This window comes from Glycine max, chromosome 3 (genome assembly GCF_000004515.6).
Source record: "Glycine max cultivar Williams 82 chromosome 3, Glycine_max_v4.0, whole genome shotgun sequence".
NCBI classification, from domain to species: domain Eukaryota; kingdom Viridiplantae; phylum Streptophyta; class Magnoliopsida; order Fabales; family Fabaceae; genus Glycine; species Glycine max.
Window position 1 is genome coordinate 37,628,733 of NC_016090.4, and position 15,072 is coordinate 37,643,804.

Consider the following 15,072-nt stretch of genomic DNA (forward strand, 5'->3'; position numbering starts at 1 on the left):
ATATATATATATATATATATATATATATATATATATATATATGTTTTGTCAAGTCAAAACTTAAAAAGTTAATAAGTTTTATTTATTAAAAATATTTAGGTGATTGTTAGAGATTATATAAGTATTGATTGTACTGCTATCAAATACTGTTAAATTATTTTTTCTAATAAGCAATATTTTTAATTTTAGGATTTAACTTATAAATATTTATTTAAGATAAAAGAATACAGTGATTTTAGTTTATTCCACTTTGTGACTATACCACAACTGCGTGTGAGGATGTCAAATACCCAAGAAAAAATGGCCATATGTTTTTATTTGTATTCTTTAGTTTAATAAAATGTTTTCTATTTTTCATTTTATTTTAACACAAAAATATTTCCTTTGTTTTTCATTTCATTTAATTTCATTTTTAAATTTGTATAGAAATTAGTAAAAATATTTTTATAAGTATTTGAAAATATTAGAATAAAATAAAAACATATAGTAGCTTTGTTTTTATAAATAGAGAAATTCAAACTAAAAAAGATTTTCATTGCCATTGTCAATGAGAAAAGTTCTAAATTTTTCTGTACTCCTTTGGACACCCATAAGCTACATCCAATGTAAAAAAAGAATAAATAGTCAAATTTGTTCCTAAAAGTATTATGGGATAACAAATTGTTTTATAAAAGACGAAAAATATAAATTTAATTTTTGAATGTAAAAAATATGCAACAAATTAGTTCTGTTCTTAAATTTTAAGACCATTTTATCATTAAGTTGTAATGATTATAAACCAATTTGACAATAATTTATATTTTTTTGAGGATCCAATATGACAATAAGTTGTAAAATTTAGGAACCAATTTGTCATTAAATTATTCATATGACTAATTTATCATACTTTTTGCATGTTCAATAACTAAATTTAAATTTTCATCTTTTAAAGATTAATTTGTCAGTGACTCACACTTTCAATTATGAATATGACTATTTGTAAAAAAAATTATTCTTTTTTGATCCTTATAAATTTAAATTTTTTAATTTTTGTCGCTACAAGATATTTTGTTAATTTCTAGTTTTTGAAAGTTTGTGTTTTTTTTTTCAATTTTGATAATGTTAAGCATGAACTTATGTGACTATAAATGAAAACTTGAAATCTTAAATGAGTTGAAATTAAAAAAAAAAAACAAAAACTTATAAAGAATAAAAATGAATAAATTTTTTTACAAGAACGAGAATGAAAAAACATTATTTGTGAGAATTAAATTTAGAAAAATCAACTTAAAAAGAAAAAATATTTAAGCTTAAAAAAATGGTGTTGTCTAAGGTGAAGTCTCAAAAATGTGGACCACCAGTGGAGCAGCACTACATATAACCGACAATTGATGGTTACAAATCGGGAGAAAATAAAAAAAATATTAAATCATTAAAAAATAATTTTAAAATAATATAACTATTAAAAGTTTTTTTTAAACCAAAGCCTTTTTCTTGTTTATTTTCTTTTTGCATTTTTTTAAGATCTAGTCCGTCAACTTTCTTTCTCCAACGACGACACCTTCTTCTCCATCAACAACAACAACTTCTTTCTTTCCTAATGTGGGATCGTTGTTGAGTTGCTCTTCGAGAACTCTTTGCTTTCTCCTCACTCAACACATTCTTTGTATTTGCTAGCGGTGGGATGATGATGAATGTATGGTGGAAGTGCATGAAAAATGCAACAACAATAATGAGCTTCACCTAGATCTGAGATCTGCTCCTCCCTATGTGTTTGTACAGGTGGATCTCCTTGGCCAACGTCTTCGACAACTTCTGTGAGTGGATCTCCTCTATCTGACACTATCTGTGGGTGGATCTTTGTTTTGTAGATCTACAAAACCCAGATATACAAAATTTTCATAGTGCTTAGATCTCACAATGCCTTTGAAGACAGATCTTAAAAACCCAGTTCTTTAAAACACATTTTCAAAATCTAGATCTCCATAATGAAGGTGACAATCAAAGAAGTCTAAGTGTTGCGGATGCTAGCAACCTTTGTTTAAACATGTTGTTATGCTTTTCAGTTTTTTTTTTAATGTCTTATGTTTGCTCAATTACTCTATGTCCTAGCAATATACATAACCACACAAAGAATTATATTGGTTAGTCTCAAATCCAATATTACATCTATTTCTGGGCGACCACTAAGTTTTCACTAACTTATCAACATTACAAGTATTGTTCATTGTCACTTTTAACTCTTACACTTGCAAGCTCTATCCCAAACTTGATTTAAACCCAATATTCTTTGTCCTATCAAATGACTATTGGCTCTAAACAAATCAACAAGATTTGTTGGAAGATTGCACATTGACTAAATATGTGATCCTCTTCTAGACGAATATATCACTCAACACTTTTAGTATTTTCTCTCAAGGTATAAAAGGTATTTTGAGAGCTTAGTATCTTTACAAAAATTTACAGAAAGCTTTACAAGAAAGAATGAAAGAATAAGACCGCGTAGTTGATTCGTGTCTTTTTTCTTCAAAGCGTATATTATATATAGCCTTTATCTCCAAGTATTCGTTGTTTCACAACAGTTGAATTCTTCACTTTGGTCTTCGTTTGAAGTCTTGAGTCTGTTATGCATGTCCCTTCTTCATGCAAAGTCCATGTTGATAGTAGGTTAGTGTGTCTTGTACTCTAACAGAGAAGTCATTTCTTTCATCATAATAGGTTTGTACCAATAGAGCGCCTTTTGGCGAGGAGGATTAGTGTCTTCTAGAATGTGAACTTCATTTATTTTTCATAGGATTTTGACAAATCCTAAGAGAATGTTTTCTATATGAAAGAATCCAAAACATAAAGTATTAAATAAAGGTCATAAATGTTATACTAGATCGTCTTATGAATGCATCGTTTGAAACTTCAGACGTATAAACATAGATATAGATCATGATTTGATAGCATACTAGATACAATTTTTATCATTTGTATTTATTTGCATATAATAAAAATAATTAGGAGTCTTGATTCATCTTTAAGACATAAATATCTTTTAACTCAACACTATATTGTAATGGAATTAAATGGTTTTGTGAAAACAACAAATACTTGAAGTGAGTTTCTTGCTTACATATGTACAATAATAATGGTAGCTTTTGTGTTTATTCTTCTTTTTGTTCGAACATCCTGGTTCTTGTTTTCATGGAGTTGTCTCCGTTTGTGATTTCGTTGGTGAAGAAAGGAGAAAGAGGGTATGGTGGTTGTGACAGCAAGTGGTCAGAGAAAGCAGAAGAGGAAAGCACATGGTGGTTATGCAATCGACGATCGAGAGCCGGTGAATGGACAAAGGTGAAAAAGGAAAAGATTAGTTTGTCCTTCAATTAGATGATAAATTACAAAATACAAAAATGGATTTTTTTATTATCAGAAAAAATTCAAAATTATTAAAATAAATTACGGATTAAACAAGTCTTCCTTTTTTTTTTTTACCTTAAACCTAATACTTGTTAAACTTGTACCATTTCTCAATTATAATATAATTTTATCTTTTTATTTTATTAATGTTTTGTGTTTTAATTTTTTATTATTTTTTCCCGACAAGTAACCTGTTATTACATGTAATCTTTTTGTTCCTCACCCGTGGAGCACTTTCTAGATGTTTCACCTTAGACAATACCTAAAAAAAATAGAAAAAATAAAACCACATCTGTTTCCTCCATTCAACATTATGAAGTTGTCGTTTGTTTGTTGTTCGTTACCTAGTTACAAAACTTCCACCTCCAAAATTACTATTTGTCATTTTGTTTTCATGGTTGATAAAATAAGCGTATCCAAAAGCAACCATTAAGAAATACATTTCTTTAGGGCCTACCTACCTGCGGATTGGATTATGTTTTTTTTTTTTAAATATTATGGTTGTTGTCCACGCTAGTGTTTGAGATAAGGACATTCGGATTAATTAACAAGCTTAAGTAATATCCGTAAATAGTTGTTTGTTTCAGGGGAGGAAGGGATTGCAAAACGGGAGAAATATATTAAATTTTTAACTGAGATAAAAAATAACAATGATATTTTTTTTCCTGTCGAATCCCTAATTTTTTTTGTATGTGGAATCCCTAAATTGACATGAACTTAAAATATTAGTTTATTTTTAATTTTTTTTTAAATATTTTTTGTATCATAAAAAATTAAAAATCTGATAGAAGAATTTATGTTAAATATATACATAGAGTTAAAAGTTTAATTTTGTTAACCAGTACAATAATATTTTACATACAATTTATTTATTTGCTTATACTTTCTTTATGTAGGTATCATGGAGTATAACTCTTCATCAACAATGTAAGTGAGTTAGTTGTTGTAAAATTTTTTATATTCTGATATAATTATTACAAATAAATAAAAAGAATAGGATGTTGGTATTTCAGTTCTGCTTAGGTTATTGTTTTTTTAGTTTTAATTTATTTTTATATATATTTTAGAATTATTTTTAATTTAAAAACTAATAAAATAAGTCAATATAATGTAAAAAATTTAATAGTCACTTAAGTTCTAACAAACTTATAAAAATGACATTTACAAAAGATGTAATTTAGTTAAGGAAAATATTTCTTTTTGGTAGATTAAAACCTAAAAAAGGAGACAACTAACTCTGGCGGCAGAAGTTCCAAAACAACAAGCTCCTCGGACATGGCCACCCTCTTGGCTAAGGCATCCGCGCACTGATTACCTTCACGGAGAGAATGCTTCAATTCCACCTTCCAATTGATTAAGCAGCAAGTTAAAGAAAATAACTAGATGTATAAATGAAAAAGTAATGTAAATATATAAAACTTCAATTTGATGTAAATAATAGATACTAAAAATCGAATCAAACTAAAATAGAACAACTTAATTCGATTTTAAACACCTGCCATCTGAACTTGGAATAATGGGTTGTCAAGTCCATCAGTAACAATTATCATATAACCTACCCCTCACACAAGACAAAGGACAGAAAGAAAGAAAGAAGGAGCGCAAAAAGTAGACTAAGTCAAATGTGTGTACATTTTTTTTGGATGCGTTAGAAAAAGGTTAAAGATGATGTATAATATAAGCCATTTATTAAATAGTTAATATTAAGAAATCAAATTAATTTATATTAAAAGATTTAAAATTAATGAGGTTTAATTACCCATTTAATTTTTATAGTTTTCAAACTTATCCAATTTAGTCTATAGTTAATAAGTGGTTTTTTTAGTCCACGTAGTTTACCTTCTAATTTTCAATAGGTCTCTACCGTTAAAATTGTTTAACACCATTAATCGACCTTGTCAAAACTGTCTCTGCACTGCACCGCAAAACTCCCTTTGCATTTTCAATTCATCTCCCTCTCGGCCACTGTCGTCTATTGTTAGGAATTAAAATTCATTGCGATTTGTTGCAACCAAGCGTTGATCCATGTCGTTTAAAAGAGGATGAAAGCAGGTGCGGTGCGAGGTGCCGTGTAATGCGAAAACACACTTGAGCGTTCTACATGCAAGTGAGAGTTGTGAGTGAACTTCCTTCTTTTGCACGCTTAAAACTATTGAGTTCCCTCCCAATTAAAAATTCACTTATACAAAAATGGTGTTAAACAATTTTAACATAGGGGCCTATTGAGAATTAAAAGATAAACGACATGAGTTAAAAAAATCACTTATTAACTATATGGTTAAATTGGATAAGTTTAGAAACTACAAGAACTAAATAGATAATTAAATCAATTAATGATTACATGATTTTAATATATGGAAGTTTGGTTTAAAAATATTAATAATCAATGATGTAAACTAAAAAAGGATAAATTAATAATTACTAGTATAATGAACAATTAATGAAGATAATGTCGGATTTGAAACTGGCCTGATTCATTGTTGACTCAAAAGTTATTTTTTTTTTAATTTTAAAATTGTAACCTAACCATCATACTGTACAAGTATTTTTGTTAGATTATTTAGGTCAGTCTATCAGGTTTAAATTATTTATTTAATAACCAAAAAATCTATCATGTGTGAATTTTCATTAAAGAAGTGAGGGTCTTCTCTAATATCTCCGAAGTCCGAATAAACAAGACAAGAATTTGTGTTCACTAGGCCACCATAAATTGGGTGGGTGGGTCATTTAAAGCCCATTCCCTGTTTGTTATTACGTTTTATTTGGTGAATAATTCCCTGCTATAACCACGCTCTATTATTTTCCACGAGTGTACAGTGTCCCCGCTTCAGCTTGTTAGGAATCTGAGATCTACCGCAAAGGAGCATCAAATATACAAAATAAATTTATTCGTTTTTCTACAATTCAAGCCTCCTTAGGCTAGTTTAATTTCGGAAGCTTCTTGCTGATGAGGCATAAAAAAACAACATCAACAAAATGAAATGTTGATCGCAATTAATTTTGTTAAACAATTTAATCTCTTAGATATTAAAATAAAAATAAAAAACTCTTTAAAGTGATTAGTTAGCCGATCAAGTTTGAACAACCAACAACCTCAACTCAGGAACTTAACTGACTCCACCAGATAAGTCAATGCAAAGCTCTCTCCATTTCCATCTACTCCCACATGCTCAAACGCAAGAGGTCATCGCCAACCCCTCTCTTCTCTCCTACTTCGTCACATTAATATCTTTAAAACAAACATCATTTAGAATTCTTGAATAATGTTGTCCATGTCCCTCCCTTTCTATTATTTCTACATCTTTTACGTTGTTTTTCTCCTAACCTTGAATATTTTCCCACCAGCTTCCCTGGCCGCAAACAACACCCTCCCATGTCCCCTGAACATAACCGTCCTCCGCGTGGTGAGCGGCGGGCGGCGGCCGTCGTTCGACTCGGGAACAAAGTGCCACTACATCCTGCAAGCCCTCCACCTCCTCCAGGCCGACTACCTCCGTCGCAGCAGCCTCTTCGTTCCGCCGCTAAACACCTCGGAGTCCTGCTGGAACACCTTTCAGTCCTTCATCAACGAGGCCGACCCCAGCATCTCCGACATCCGCTCCTCCTGCGGCTTCAGAACCGAGTGGATCTCCCAGGGCTGCATGAACATCACCACAAAACAACAATTCGAAGACATTGTTCCCCGCAACGCTATCCAACCCGTCCAAGATGACTGCAACCAACCCCTCGAGAACAACGCCCCCTGCGCCCTCTGCACCACCAAGCTCTCCAGCATGCTTTCCTACTTAACCGGAACAACCCAAGGTAACGTCACCGACTGCAGAGCCTATACTCAAATCTACGCCGCTTCTCTCTCTGATCAGTACGGTGTCACCGATCCCGGTACCTCCAAGTGCCTCTTCGGTCTCGATTTTTCCTCTTCCGGCTCCGGTGGTAAGCGACGAAGAACTATTGTTATTGCGGTTGTTTCCGTTTTCTGTGTGGTTTCTTTGTCTGTGTTTGCTTCCCTTTGGGCTTATTTAAGATTCAAGAAGAGGCTAGAGGTTGAGAAAAGGAAGGGTGCTGGAATATCTGAGTTAGGTTTGGGTTCTGGCTTGGATTCAATTAACCAGAGTACCACTTTGATTAGGTTCAGTTTTGATGAAATTAAAAAGGCTACCAGGAACTTCTCCAGGGATAACATTATTGGAAGTGGGGGTTATGGGAATGTTTATAAAGGGATGTTATTGGATGGTAGCCAAGTTGCTTTTAAAAGGTTTAAGAATTGTTCTGTTGCTGGGGATGCTAGCTTCACTCACGAGGTTGAGGTTATTGCGAGTGTGAGGCATGTGAATCTTGTTACCCTAAGAGGCTATTGTACTGCTACGACCAATTTGGAAGGTCACCAGAGGATTATTGTCACTGATTTGATGGAAAACGGGAGTCTTTATGATCATTTATTCGGTTCTGCTAAGAAGAATCTCACTTGGCCAATTCGTCAAAAGATTGCTCTAGGGACCGCTAGGGGGTTGGCTTATTTGCACTATGGAGCTCAACCTTCCATCATCCATAGGGATATTAAGGCTAGTAACATTCTTCTGGACCACAATTTTGAAGCCAAGGTTGCGGATTTCGGGTTGGCAAAGTTCAACCCTGAGGGGATGACTCACATGAGTACTAGAGTGGCTGGGACTATGGGATATGTTGCTCCTGAGTATGCTTTGTATGGACAATTGACAGAGAGGAGTGATGTGTTCAGCTTCGGTGTTGTGCTTCTTGAGCTCCTGAGTGGGAGAAAGGCACTTCAAACCGATGATGATGGCCAACCCGCCGCACTCACTGACTTTGCTTGGTCGTTGGTTAGGAATGGTAGTGCTTTGGATGTTGTTGAAGATGGTATTCCAGAACCTGGTCCACCAGAAGTTCTTGAGAAGTATGTGTTGGTTGCTGTATTGTGTTCTCATCCTCAGCTATATGCTAGGCCTACAATGGATCAGGTTGTTAAGATGCTTGAGACTGATGAATCTGTGCCCTCTTTGATGGAAAGGCCAATTCCTTTTATTGCTGGGAGGCTTGATATTGAGAAATCTGCTCTGAGTAACTCGGGTCAGCTCTGTAGTCCTACTGGTTATCAAGCATATACATTACAAGCTCGACGCAAATCTAATACTAAGGAGGAAGAAGAAGAAGGAAGTTCGGTGGCTGAGACTGTGACCACGGATTGAAATTGGGGAAATTGTATTGTTTTTCCACTGGCTGGTGTAGGCATGATTTTTTTATACATTCAGATTTTAGATTGTATTTGTATTTTTTTTTTTAAAGATTGTGTTGTAAAGGGAAAAAAGGTGTACACAATTTGATTCTTTTTAGAGTTTATAAAGGAATATGGACAATGCCTTCCTCTTGCTCTCGAATAGCCCTCACAGATTGAACCTGAAGACACACGAGATGAACTTTAACATGTTGAAGAACTTCCTCAATTCTCGGATACAGGTTCTTGTTCTTCTAACTAAGCCACACCTGGCACCGAAGACCCTTTTGATTTTCATCTTGTGGGTTTATACTTTTTCTATAGGGTGATTCCACGCCTTTCCTCGGGTTTCATCATTTTTCTGATTCAAAGTTAGCATTTTTTCATGTTTTTTTTTTCCGATTACCACAGTTAGACAGTGAAAGAAAGGTCAAGCTCTATCGTTAATTTTATTTTCCATTTCTTCCAAAATTAATAAAACATTAAAACATTATAGCCCTTGATTCATGAATGTAGCGCGAAGTGTGTGAAAATTAACTAAAGACAATGCAAGTTCTGGCTTCTTGTTGGTGTTAGTGGTTCTAATAAGGAGGTGCCATTATTGTTGTTACCCAATGATGCTCTTGAAGTGGGGACTGGGGAGGTTATCTTGTTCCAATGTGAAAAATAAAATATTAAGGACTAAATCATATATACTATATAGTATTGAAACAGAAGGGATATTCTTTCTACACAGGTGGGAAGGGGAATCTCAGGACCATGGTATGCGGCGTATTTCCCTACCTCACAGCTATAGACGAAAATATTTTTAAATAATGATGAATAAAGGATAAAAGATTAGGATTTATGACGGAAAAGTAGCGTAATAAAAAAAAAGTGTGAAATGATGTATATTCATTATTCAATGGCAGTAGAGTATTTTGATTGTCGATGTCTTGCTTAATGCTTATCTTTATGCAGCAGTTTTCATATAAAATAGTAGTAATAAGTTGAAATGGGATCTATTTTTTCTTTTGAAAAAGTTTTTCTTACATTACATGCGTGCTTGTTTCAAAGTGGCATTTTGACTTGAAAAATCAAATGTTGATTGAAGTTTCTTTTAGAGAAGTGTTGATTGAAGTTAGTAATTTTTACTTCCACGTTTTTTTTGCAATTGGACGTACTTAGAAAACTATTTGTTGAATAATTTCCAAACACCCAATATATACGTTACTTGTTTTAGAAACAAGGTAAGCAATTAGTTACTCTTAACATAGTTGACGCTAGATTCGCTGTTGGTACAAGTTTCCTTTCAATGTCAACTGTGGATATCGATTTGCTACAGATAGAGAGACAAGCAAAATATATAATCTTTGCTATTTTATTTTTCAAACTTTATAAACTGTAATAATGAAATACTACTACTATAAGTTAATGGAATTGGATATTTACTCGAAAAGCAAAAAAAAATATAAAGTGTAAACAAGGAAATTTATCGGTTAATACTTTATATTGATGCTTGGGTGGATTATTCTATTTCTTGATAAACTGGCCCAACTGGCTTTTGTTTTATTTATTGGACAACATCATAAAGCAATCAGAGACAACATCATACTCCACAGCTGGCAATCAGAGACAAATATACAGATTCCACTGTTTAAATATTAGGATTATAAGGTGGTGCTCATATAAATTAATGCATTCTTTGTTGGACAGTATAAGGCAATTGGCTGAATGTAATAAATTACTCAAAAGCTTCTTAATAAGTGGAGCTTTAATGGGTGTTATATGGCGTAATTGACGATAACAACAAAGTAGTCGGGTGAGGCTATACAGATTAAATAAAAAAGAAAAGATTCAATTATCAATCTGATGCAGCTACTATTAATGGTATCGTTGTGTCTGTGTGATCTGTTTAGCTCTACAAATATAGTTATAGTTTTTAAGAGAATTATAATTATTGTTAGTTAAAATTTAAATTATGACTTAATATAAATAAAATTAAAAATAAATTTACTTTTTACTTGTTCACTTTAAAAATAAAATTTGCATTCTTTTTGTGCCAAAATCAATCTCTAACAATTTTCAAAGGGGATTTGCGGATCAAACATAAAAAAAAAATTAGCATATTATATACCTAACAAATTGACAACGATTAAGTAATGTGCAATCCTATCCTTCTACTGATTGACACAGAATCTCCTTCCTTTATTTAACAGCAGAGAGAATTTCATGAAGGTATTTTCAACCTCACAAAACAAAACAATGTAGGGTCTTCAACCTCACTTTGGAAGATATGCTGTCCTTTTACAGGGGATTTGGAATTTCGACCTTTGTCTTTTTTTATAAAAAAAACTTTAATTGATTCAATGATTTTATATATTTAAGGAGTTATTTTTTTTTTATAAAAAAAACTCTTCCAAGGAATTAGAAAAAAGAAGGAATTTGCTTTAATATTTTCTCAAGTAAACTTAATTAAACGTGTACTTGAAATGAATGGAGGTTCTTCATGGTAATTTGAAAACAAATTATACTTTCATTATAAGTGGAAGGTTGATTGGATGAATTAATTTGTGTTATCAACAAATAAGTTGTTCGATTAAATATTATAGTTCAGCTCTTAGGTAAGCGAATCAGTAGAATCTTAGGCTAGTGGATAAAATCATGGGAACTAGCTCCACAATTGAATGGGTAGATGAAAGTTAGCATCTAACGTGGATAACCAAAATCATGCTATAAGTTGAAGACAAATTGATTGACCAATTCTCAATTGTGGATTGACGGCACTGACCTATACTTCCAACATGAGCAGGTACTACATATGTCAGCGTTGGGTGCATGGCTAGGATGATATGTTCCAATTTGGTAAAGGGTTTACATATGTAAAACCAAATATTACAGCTGTGAAATTGGCTAATCTAACATTTTTGGGTAGGGTTTCATTGTGTTTCGCATTAACACCACACCCACTGACATATGCAACTTCCAGAAAGGTATTCAGTTTTAAGTGAAAGGGTCACGGTGTTCCTATGACCTTGCCTTTGCTAATTGGCATGCGACTAAGTCATTCAAAAACGGCTGCATAAAAGTTAGTGGTAGAAAGTAAGAAAAATATTCGGTGGTTGTTTTCTCATACCGCCGTGAGACATGACTAATGAAAAAGACTAATAAATAAATAATTAATATTTAGGAATTAAATTATAATTAGATTAAATAAGAGAGATAACTACTAAAAGTAGTAGTTATAAAATGGTTTAATATCTATTAATGTAATATAATATTCTTTCTAATCTTTAATCATCACAAATGTAATAAAATCTTATTTATCTTCTCTTTTAAAGAAATTAAAGTACATAGAAGAAAAACCTTATAGAACATTATTTGTTTATTTATTATTTGTGAGAAGCGTAGATTTGAGGATCTATTTATTTCCTATAATTATCATCTATTAAACCCTTAAAAATTTTACATTTACTACTTGACTATTCTTCCTAACGTTTCCATGGCGGTCCTCGTTCTCTGCTATTGTTTTTCACGACTATTCTTTGAGTCAATTACGATAAGACATAGCTCCTGATTGTTCAGCGCTTCGGTCTTGTAATGAAAGCATGTAGTATACTAGATAATTACATGTATTTGGGCAGTTTGGCATTGTTTTGTTTGCATCATTGCATGCCTTGTACAAGCAGTATATATCCGGGTGGAAGCTGTCCGTCTTCAATTTAACATCACTTTCCCTTTCACGGACATTCGTCACCGCCCAGACTGTTGGTGATACATGGCTGTGATGAACACGAACACGCAGGTGGATCAGATCAGTGCAAGTCCATTTATGGGTGTGAGTGTGACAGGAACATGCAAGTGTGGTGTTCATAGGAACACAACACAACGGTGGCTTACACAAGTTGTGGAAAGGGTAATGTTAGTAAAAAGGGAGGTATATTTAACAATGTGACTGAGGAGGTATATTTGAAAAATCTCATTTTAGTTTTCTATTTTAAAAAAATGTACAATTTTAGTGAAATTTTTAATTTTATTTTGATTCAATTAATTTATAAGCCTAATAATTTTTTTAAGATATCATAAAAATGATTCAATTAATTATAATATAAAAAATAAAAGAAATAAAACATAAATAAAATTAAAAATTAGATCAAAATTATATATATTTTAAAAAAATTTAAGGATCAAAATTATGAATTTTTAGTTAAATTTTTATTTTAAAATATGAAAATTAAAATCATAATTTTTTTAAATAAACTGATCAAATATTTTTATTTAAAAAAAAAACTAAAATTACGAATGGAGTACAATAAAAGGCTAAAGTTACATTTAAATTTTTTTATTTATCTATGAAAACTATCTAAACACACTATGGACTTGGGAGGCCCATTTATCGAGAATTTCTATGTCTCATCAGAATTCATCAATTCTAGCTTGAACAACTTCTAAGCATTAGACGTGAAAAATGACTTTAACATAACACAGGTATTTCAAAACACGCACTGTATCGTCATCATTAAATTGGTCGAATTCAAATCAAAGATATGTATGAGTTTTTTTGACATTAATACGCGTAGAAATCAGGAATACATTTAGATTCGTGTGCAGAAAAAGCTAGGAAAAGAGTACTAGTTATTTTCATATAGTACCAGCGGCAAAAGCAAACAATGTTTGACTAATAGCCAATAGTAGTAACTAACCGAGCTTAGGTAAGGTTGAGTTCCCGGAAAGTGTCAGTGGTCTCAAATTTTCTTCTTTTGGTGTGACAAAAGGAGTTACAAAGAAAAAACCATATTCTTAACAAATTTAACAACAACAACCTCATCATACAACAAAAGCAACAAACAGCAAATTAACAACATTAATCATACCATGCTCTCAAATTACAAATCTTTTGTTAGATCACAGTCACAAACAAAAACTCCAAATGCCACTCTTCGCGTTCCTTGTCACCATCTTCCTCACTTCCCCAACCCTCTCCCTCTCTGTCCCATCATCATGTCCCCTCAACACCACCCTCCTCCCTTCACAACCCTCCTCCGCCACGCGCTGCCATTACATCCTCCGAGCCATTCGTATTCTCCAATCCGATTACCTCCGCCGCACCGGTTTATTCTTCCCTCCTTCGAATTATTCCTTCTCGTACTGGAACACTCTCCAATCTTCAATCAACCAATACGACATTCGCTCCTCTTGCAACCTCTCTTCTTCCTCTTATGAACCAGAATACCACTTTGATTAGGTTCACTTTTGATGAGATTAAAAAGGCTACTAGCAGTTTTGCTGGTGACAACATAATTGGGAAAGGGGGTTATGGGAATGTTTATAAAGGGGTACTTTTTGATGGGACTCAAGTTGCATTGAAAAGGTTTAAGAATTGTTCTGTTGCTGGGGATGCTAGCTTCACTCATGAAGTGGAGGTAATTGCAAGTGTTAGGCATGTCAACCTTGTTGCCCTCAGAGGTTATTGTACTGTCACAACTAATTTAGAGGGTCACCAGAGGATTATTGTCACTGATTTGATGGAAAATGGGAGTCTTTATGATCATTTGTTTGGTTCTGCTAAGAAGAAACTTAGTTGGCCAATTCGTCAATAGATTGCTCTAGGGACTGCTAAGGGCTTGGCTTATTTGCACTATGGAGCTCAACCTTCCATAATCCATAGGGATATTAAAGCTAGTAACATTCTTCTGGATCACAATTTTGAAGCCAAGGTTGCGGATTTCGGGCTAGCGAAGTTTAATCCCGAGGGAATGACTCATATGAGCACTGGAGTGGCTGGAACTAAGGGCTATGTTGCTCCTGAGTATGCTTTGTATGGACAGTTGACAGATAGAAGTGACGTGTTCAGTTTTGGTGTTGTGCTTCTCGAGCTCTTCAGTGGGAAAAAGGCTCTTCATGTGGAAAATGATGGTCAACCCTCTGCACTCACTGACCTTGCTTGGTCATTGGTTAGGTATGGTGAAACTTTGGATGTTATTGAAGATGGTATGCCAGAACTTGGTCCAACAGAAGTTCTTGAGAAGTATGTGTTGGTTGTTGTACAATGTTGTCATCCACAGTTATATGCTAGGCCAACAATGGATCAGGGTGTTAAAATGCTTGAGACAGAAGAAGTGGAACAGCCAATCTCTTGTATTGCTGGGAGGACTGATATTGATGAGAAATCCGTCGCTAGTAACTAGAGACTGCAGAGCTGATCCAACTGGTTAGCAGCACAAACATTGTAAAGTCACCTCACCACACTTCCTATTTTAACAAAGGAAGCTTGGGGTCACTGTTAGCACAGATAGAAATTGGAGACATTAGAATGTCTTCAATTGACTAGTAGCATTTTTTTAGTGTTTTTTATATTTGTATTTTGATTTTAGTTTTAATTGTTTCTTTAAATATTTTTTGTGAAATAAAATAAATATTTGAATAAATTTCATGTTTTTATTATAAAGTTTTTATATGAATTATCTTTTTTTTATCTTTTA

General features: G+C 33.0%; 1 protein-coding gene and 1 pseudogene across 1 annotated transcript; both read left to right on the forward strand.

The window, feature by feature from the left end:
* Nucleotides 1-1,508: 1,508 nt before the first annotated feature.
* LOC100786298 (probable LRR receptor-like serine/threonine-protein kinase RKF3) lies at nucleotides 1,509-8,753 on the forward strand. The gene is made up of 3 exons (XM_003521178.5): nucleotides 1,509-3,315; nucleotides 4,278-4,308; nucleotides 6,727-8,753. The coding sequence occupies exons 1-3, from the start codon at nucleotides 3,100-3,102 to the stop codon at nucleotides 8,583-8,585; spliced, it is 2,106 nt and encodes a 701-aa protein (XP_003521226.3). The 5' UTR covers nucleotides 1,509-3,099; the 3' UTR covers nucleotides 8,586-8,753.
* A 4,746-nt stretch (nucleotides 8,754-13,499) lies between these two features.
* LOC100793712 (probable LRR receptor-like serine/threonine-protein kinase RKF3) lies at nucleotides 13,500-15,012 on the forward strand (annotated as a pseudogene).
* Nucleotides 15,013-15,072: the final 60 nt, after the last annotated feature.